Here is an 8,115-nt window from a genome sequence, read left to right as displayed (position 1 = left end):
GGGTAGGGGTGAAAAAAATGAAATTTTGAAATTGAAAATATTTTTGAAAAACAAACTTAAAATTATTTTTGTGGTGGTGGTGGTGGAGGGGGGCTCGTAGGGGTGTGGGGGGGGTCAAGGTAGGGTGAAAAAATGAAATTTTGAAATTGAAAATATTTTTTAAAAACAAACTTAAATTATATTTTTTGGGGTAGGGGTGGCAAGTAGGGGGTGGGTGGGTTGGAGAGGGGGGGATCGAGTGTAGGGGTGAAAAATAAAATTTTGAAGTTGAAAATATTTTTTAAAAACAAACTCAATTTTTTTTCTTGGGGGGGGGGGGTGGGTTGGTTGGGGGCTGGTTTGAGGGTAGGGACCAAATAAATTGATTTTTTCAACAATTTTTTTTTTAATTGGAAGTTCGAAGAGAGTTTTGGAAAATGTTTTCCTTAAGTTTTGAAGGGAAGTCATTTTCCTTAAATTTGAGGAAAATGAGTTGATTTGGAAAACATTTTCCAAAACATTTAACCCGATCAAACATGAGAAAATTGGAAAACATTTTTCGGAAAATGTTTTCCTTAAGTTTTGAAGGGAAGTCATTTTCCTTAAATTTGAGGAAAATGAGTTGATTTGGAAAACATTTTCCAAAACATTTAACCCGATCAAACATGAGAAAATTGGAAAACATTTTTCGGAAAATGTTTTCCTTAAGTTTTGAAGGGAAGTCGTTTTCCTTAAATTTGAGGAAAATGAGTTGATTTGGAAAACATTTTCCAAAACATTTAACCCGATCAAACATGAGAAAATTGGAAAACATTTTCCGGAAAATGTTTTCCTTCGTACCAAACACACCCATAGTCTTGGGTATAAGCTCATTCATTCTATATGTTGTTGGTTTTAATATACTAAGATATTTTTGTGTGTCTCGTTCAAATATTTTACTATCTTATTGTTATACGATATATCGAATAACCTCCTTTTTATACCTTGTTGAAATTGAATTTTTAAATTAGATTAGGTAAAGACCTTATTACATCTTTAAACTTTATGTAAGAACTATTTTAAAAATGTATCAACTTTTCGAGGTATTATAAAATCAACATTGGCACACAAATAAAGACCAGACATCGGACAAAAATTGGAACACAACAAGAGAATAGAAAAAATGTTGACCCAAAAAGAAAGTAAAATGATATTTCTTCTATTTTAATTTATTTGTCATATTTTAATTTGATGTGAAATTGAATAAATAAAAAAGTTCTTAAAATCTTTTAGTTTTAAACTAAGGATATAAAAAATTTACTAAAATATTCATTAATCTTGTGGTTTTACACATATTAAGTGGAAGGTTCGAACTAATAAGAAACATTAATTTTGACGCACTAAAAAGAAAAATATGACAAATGCATTAAACGAAGGAAGTAATAGAATATTTGACGGCAAGAAATGATAAATATTGAGGAAATTTGTCATAAATATTTGATTCCGCATCGTAATTAAGATAAATTCAGTCAAAGTAAAGTAATTTCGATCACTTTATAACCGTTCCCTCATTTTCCGCCTTCCAATCCCCTCATTAATAAAAAAGAACTCAGTCAAAGTAGAGCAATCATATTACTTTGATTGCTTTCTAATCCCCTCTCCCATTTTCCATTTTCTGATCCCAATTTAAAATAATTATTAAAAAAAGAATCGCGTCAAAGTAAAACAATCTTAGTAACTTCATTGCTTGTAATCACATTTCCCATTTTCTGCCTTCCAAACCCCCAAGGTAAAATATATTTTTTTAAAAAAAAATCGAGTCAAAATAAAGAAATCTTACTAGATTACTTTTTAATCCCCTTTCTAATTTTCCGCCTTTTGAGCCCCTAATTAAATAATAATAAAAAATTCAGTCAAAATAAGCTCACTCAACAGCTAGTATAAATTCTCAAAACACACACTTTAAACCCCCCACAAAACTCTCCCTATCAGTCGGAAAAAGTAGTAGTTGCCGGCCGGTGAACATTTCAGGTGAAAAATGGAGAAGCATTTGATTCAACCGGCGGTGGCTGCGCTTCTCTCATCGGTGATCGCGTTTAGATCTTACAAGCGAAAGTCACTCAGCTTGTCCGGAGCCATTGCTGGAGTCATTGTGATGTTTATTCACCTCGCTGTTAACTACAGGTCTGCTGCATTCGCTTAGATACTTTATTCTTAGTTTTTTTGATTGATTTCGTTTTTATGATTTCTGATTCATTGATTTATTTCATTAGATTTGGAGCGATGCTGCTGGTGTTCTTTTTTACTTCTTCAAAGTTTACCAAGTTTGGAGAAGATAGGAAAAGGAAAATTGATGCTGAATTCAAAGAGGGGGGTCAACGCGATTGGTACTTCTCTGATTTTGACTCTTTGAATATAGCTCTATCATGAAAATCAATTTATATGGTGTTTTTTGTACTTTAGATTATAGTATTATTTTGTTGTAGTAAATGTTCCCTTTTGACGGGGATCTTTGGAGTAACCGGTAAAGATGCCTCTATGTGACCTCCTCGTTATATGTTTAAGCTGTAGGAATAGCCTCTTGTAGAAATGCTGGATAATGCTGGGTACAATAGATCGTTGCCTCTTGTAGAATGCAGGATAATGCTGTGTACAATAGATCCTTGCCTCTTGTAGAATGCAGGATAATGCTGTGTACAATAGATCATTGTGGTCTGACCCTTCCTTGGGCTCTGCACATAGCAAGAGCTTTAGTGTTTCGGATTGCCTTCTTTTTTTTAAGTTAATGTTCCTTTTGTCCAGACTATTATTCATTTTTCATACTATCACTACTTATTGTTTGTGTGTCTTAATTATCTTGTTGGTTTCTCCGTTTGTTGCTATTGTCACTTTTTCACCCTTTGCTCCGCCAAGGATCTTTCGGAAACCTCTCTACCTTCTTAAAGGTAGGGGTAAGGTTTGTGTACATTCTACCCGGTCTCAGACCCCACTTGTGGAAACACATTGGGTTTGTTGTTGTTTGTTCTCCACTCCTTTTTTTTTTTTTTTTTTTTTAACTTAGATAATTCTCCATCTATCTCTGTTTTTAGCATGTACTCTTGCTTCCTCCCAGCTCTTCTGAACCTCTATGATTCCTTGGGAGGAGATGCCTTTGAGACTTAGGAATATTCTCCATAGTTTCTGAGTGTAATTGCAGGGTAGAAACATATGGTTCACTAGGGATGGCAATGGGGTGGAGCGGTTATGGGGCAGGGCAGGTTATAGTGTTTGCGGGGTGGGGCAGATAAGAGTTTTTGTGGGGGCAGGGCGGGTACAAAATATATTTTTTAAAAATTCATGCGGGGCGGGGCGGATATACGGGTTGTGAATTTTTCTTTTGAACTTAATTAAAGGAAAGGGTAAAACCTAAAATACTACAACAAGACTACATCAAATGTTAGTAGAGATTGACATTTTTCTTTTTTTGAAGTTGTAGTTTGTGCAAAAAGTTGGTATCTTTTGGTGTTATAGCTAATGTATCAAGGATTTATAAGTAGTTGACAGTACTTTATGCAGTTGAATTTTGCACAACCTGATTCAAAATGGAAGTTGAATTTTGCTGGTCCAATTCCAATTATTTTCTTTTAGAAAATTTATTATTGACAACTGAATTTGTTTCTTTATGAAGTTGCATTTGTTTTTTCAACGCAGTAGATTGATAACTGGTATATTTTTAATAATAAATTATGCGGGGCAGGGCGAAATCTTTGCGGGTTTATGTGGGTTTGCCCCGCACCCACCCCGCTCTGCCCCATTTCCCATCCCTATGGTTCACTGTCTCAGATGTTTCCTTACAAAGAAAACATGCAGAGCATAAGTTATCCCTCTCTTCATCACATTGTCCTGAGTCAAAGCTGCTTCCTTGGCCAATAACCATATGAAACAAGATGCTTTGTAAGGTATCCTATTTTTCCAAGTTAGCTTCCATGGCCAATGTGGATTATGATGGCTTGGTTGATCCATCATCTTGTAAGCTTGTTAATTTTGACACCTTTGTTGTTACCACTCCACCATAATATATCCTCCCCAATCTGAAAGCACATTAAAGGTGTCCACAGTGTTGAGAAATTTAGCAACTCTCATAATTTTTTTCCAGTCATTTTGCTACCTTCTAAAGGTGATTTTCCTATCAGTTTCAAAGAAAGTTCCACCCATGTGGTGTCGATAGCCCTGCTATGGACCTTTGTTGGAACAAAGCTAGATTGAAGATATCTGGGAATAGAGCTTCCAAATTGCCCTTTTTTTTTTTTTTTTTTTTATGACAAGGGAAACCCGCAGCCGCTACCCTTTGGGTGCGCAAAGGGTAAAACCCCCGCTCCTATACAATAGCTCGCAAACAACATAGGAGAGGTAACCCGCACTAGGCAAGCTCGGTGCGACGAGCTCGACCCAGAAGGCAAACCCCTTGCTTTCGTTGGCAAGGGATTTCAAACTTGAGACCTCCAACATGGAAGTCCCAAGCCCAAACCACTGGGCCACTCCGAAGGGTCTTCCAAATTGCCCTTTTCATACCATTCATCCTTCCAAAACTTGGTCTTTCTTCCATTCACCACTTTTTTCTTTGAGTTGTTCTTCACCTCATCCCACATGTCTCTTAGGGTCGTTTGATGTGATGGATAAGAGAAAATAATCCTGGGATAAGTTTTAGTACCTTTGAATTCTTTGTCCGTAGTCAAAGCTGCTTCCTTGGCCAATATCCATATGAAACATGATACTTTGTAAGGTATCCTATTTTTCCAAGTTTGCTTCAATGGCCAATTTGGATTATGATGGCTTGGTTTATCTATCATCCTGTAAGCTTGTTAACTATGAATACACCTTTGAAGGTGTCCACAGTGTTAAGAAATTCAGCAACCTAAACCTTTGCACTTAGAGAAAAGTTTTCTTGATGGTATCTCGTTTCTGGATCAAAACCTCCATCTGAGTTTTCGATTTATTCTATGGAGATTGCTTATCCTTTCTTCTTTTTATATTTTAGTTTTTGCTTTTTAAGACCTAAGGAAATGATCCTTCACTTCAAATGAGTGTGTTCTATGTGATGCAAGTAGCACTTCAAATGAATTTGTTGTATGTGATACAAGTATATAACTATTCTCTTTTTTCCCAAACAGTTTCATGTAAAAAAAAACGCATGAAAAGATTTTGATTTAGAACTGAAATGGTTCCAGGTTTTTGAGCCAATATTGTTATCCTATCACAAGGGTCTGTTCTGTTCATTATCCTGTTTAAGATGCTAAATGATCAAATGACTGTAGCAGAACATAGGTTCTCTGTTTGTGGTAGTGAAAGATTAATAGATCTGGATATTAACTCTTTAAAGAATTACCTGATGAAGGATAATTGGGAGATTAAGATGGTGAACCTGTGCATCAGAATCAACTTGCTTTAATTCACAGACTGATCTGTTGCTGTTATGCTCTCTTTGCATCTCCGTAAATTTGATGACAATTTTGAAATCCTGTTTTCTAAAGCTAAGGGCAATATCTTGGGATTATGTGAAATCAAAATCTTAATTTTCACTGTTTCATGTGAATTCAAGTTGGAATTCTTTCCCTTTTCTCCTATCCTTTTTTTGTTGCTATTAGAATTTTTGCTTTTTGTTTCATTTCAATGACAAGGTACTTAATCATAAACCTCATCTTCAAAAATTTCGAGTGCTGATGAGCCATGAGGACAGTTATTTGAATGTGAATATTAAGTCATTTTTAGAATTTTTTTACATTAGGACGTTATATGCTCTGTGATTAAAACCAATATTTTCAACCAATTTCGTCATTTGTTGCAAACTTTCCATAAAACCAATATTTTCTATCAATTTCGTCATTTGTTACAAACTTTCCAGAATATCTCTTTGTAGCCCTTATATTTGTCAAAAAGTGATTATATCCCAACATCATAAATTTACAACTTCACCTAGTCATTATGGATATGAATAGAGGAAAAGAATTTTTTCTGGAGGTACAACATGTGTTGGATATGTTTGTTTTACCATTGTGACACTTTATTCAAGATGGTTGTAATTTCCACAGAACATATTTTGTACTTTGTGATTGGACACCACAGTAACCTTGTAGAAATGCCACAAGTAATGTGAGAGAGGTCTTAGCTTTCCTCATTAGTATTTTAATTTGTGTCTACAGGATTCAAGTCCTTTTCAATGGTGGCATCGCAACCCTTTTGGTTCTGACTGTATGGACAGTGATTGGGTCAGAGGACAAATGTCTGGATTCAAAAGAGTCACGCATGATAACATCTTTAATTGGTGGTATCATTGGTCAGTACTGCTGCTGCAATGGGGATACATGGTCTTCAGAGCTTGGGATACTTAGTAATGAGGAGCCTCGACTAATTACAAACTTCAAGGTGTGAATTCATAGCTTTGACATCCGCTAAATCCTTAGTTTTTCATTTATTCTGACACCTCATACATAGGAGAAAACACTGTAGAATGTCTTTTATCTTTACTGTTCGTTAGGAATCAAATAAACTGATAAAACTTTCCCTTTATCTATTTCATCCTTGCGAATTTCAATTAGTTTATTGAGAGTCAAGTATGAGCTAATCTCATAATAAGCCAAGTTCTTCTCTACTTAAGCTTGGAAACATGATAGCTACCTTAAGATTTTCATGATAATCAATTTATTATTCTTTATCTCGACCCTTTTTGAACTATTATCAGACGGTTCAAGATTAAGAGATTATGTTTCTCATTTCTCCGTTGTACTTAAAATCAGCCAGTTCGAAGGGGTACAAATGGTGGAGTGACAAAAGCAGGACTCTTGGCTGCAGCAGCAGCAGGCACTGTCATTGGATTGACATTTGTAGTCCTGGGATTTTTCACTACAAAGTGCACATCTGATGTGACTGTAAAACAGCTTTTTGTCATACCACTTTCTGCATTGGCTGGAGTCTGTGGAAGTGTTATTGATTCTTTGTTGGGAGCAACACTACAATTCAGTGGATTCTGTTCTGTTCGGAAGAAGGTCAGCCATAGTTTATCTCTTAAAAGAACTAAGTTGATTTGTTTACACAAGAAATAGTACATATTAACTGATCACCCCTCCCCTTCTTCTCTGTGAAAGAAAACTGAAAAAGTAGAAGACGACTGTCAATATGTTTCCTAAAACCATAAAAGCAATCCATGCCATGTTTGTGTAAGATGGTTCTCGTCCAGATCTGAGTTTACATGGCTATAATTTTATCGGTATTTGAGAAGCTCTTGAAGTTATGTAAATACTCTTTGTGCTCTGATATCCAATCGAACTATTCTTTTAGCAATTGAAAGGAATTTGGTAAAAATACAAGCAGTTTCTTTTGCATACCTAAACTAAAGGTCTTTATAACTTGCTTAACCAAAAGAAGAGATAAGGCCAGTCTACTGTATGTTCAGGAACCTATTATTTTTCTAAAATTTTGTGCACACAGCTGTTCTCTTTGGCTGACTTTAATTATTGAAGCTGTTTCTGTTGAGTTTACATGGTATGTGATATTTAAAGCAAAGACATACCTGCAGAAAAGATATAGAGAAAAAAAGGATATTGAGTTCATTGTGCAAACGAGCAAATGAGTAACAAAAAGAAAACAACAATTTAGAGTTTGGACACTTGATATTCTTCTTCCTTGTAGGTTATTGATGCTTCATACTTCATGATATCTTACCTTGCAGGTGGTTGGGAAGCCAGGACCAACTGTGAAGAGAATATCTGGTCTTACTGTCCTTGATAATAATGCAGTGAACCTCGTATCAATATTGCTGACAACGGCTATAACCTCCATTGCCTTCTTATACATTTTCTGAATGTATCCACCCAGCTCAATTTGAATTCTGTAGTATTTTGTATCATCTTCCAGCAACAATGAGGATTATGTTCATGCTATAAATGCTACTAAGTATCATAATCCCTATCGAGATTAAATGAGAGAATTTTTTCTCAATGCTGCCATTTTGATCTCAAAGTAATCAATTGTTTCTTCTTTCTTGTTTTGTTTTTATTTTCGTCATCCCCCCTTTATGTTTATAGACATGAAAAAGGTATGTGGAGCTATACATTAGAAGCAATGGCTACACGCATGCAAAACAATCATTGCCATGTAGTTCATAATAGATAGGACTGCACA

General features: G+C 35.3%; 1 protein-coding gene across 1 annotated transcript; it reads left to right on the top strand.

Annotated features, from left to right (window-relative positions):
• Positions 1 to 1,902: 1,902 nt before the first annotated feature.
• Positions 1,903 to 7,989, top strand: LOC125864625 (protein PGR). The gene is made up of 5 exons (XM_049544651.1): positions 1,903 to 2,142; positions 2,232 to 2,345; positions 6,138 to 6,360; positions 6,732 to 6,980; positions 7,664 to 7,989. Exons 1-5 carry the CDS (start codon positions 1,997 to 1,999, stop codon positions 7,793 to 7,795), a joined length of 864 nt encoding a protein of 287 aa, XP_049400608.1. The 5' UTR covers positions 1,903 to 1,996; the 3' UTR covers positions 7,796 to 7,989.
• The last annotated feature ends 126 nt before the right edge of the window (positions 7,990 to 8,115 follow it).

The sequence above is a fragment of the Solanum stenotomum genome, chromosome 5 (genome assembly GCF_019186545.1).
Source record: "Solanum stenotomum isolate F172 chromosome 5, ASM1918654v1, whole genome shotgun sequence".
NCBI lineage: Eukaryota > Viridiplantae > Streptophyta > Magnoliopsida > Solanales > Solanaceae > Solanum > Solanum stenotomum.
The sequence above is the reverse complement of the archived record's forward strand: the minus strand, read 5'-3'. Positions and strand labels throughout refer to the sequence as shown.

Bases quoted from the DNA above. Each gene is read 5' to 3' on its own strand.
- LOC125864625 (XM_049544651.1), top strand. From the start codon at position 1,997: ATGGAGAAGCATTTGATTCAACCGGCGGTGGCTGCGCTTCTCTCATCG. The intron at 2,143-2,231 runs GTCTGCTGCATT...TTATTTCATTAG, and splicing joins CACCTCGCTGTTAACTACAG to ATTTGGAGCGATGCTGCTGG. The intron at 2,346-6,137 runs GTACTTCTCTGA...TTGTGTCTACAG, and splicing joins GAGGGGGGTCAACGCGATTG to GATTCAAGTCCTTTTCAATG.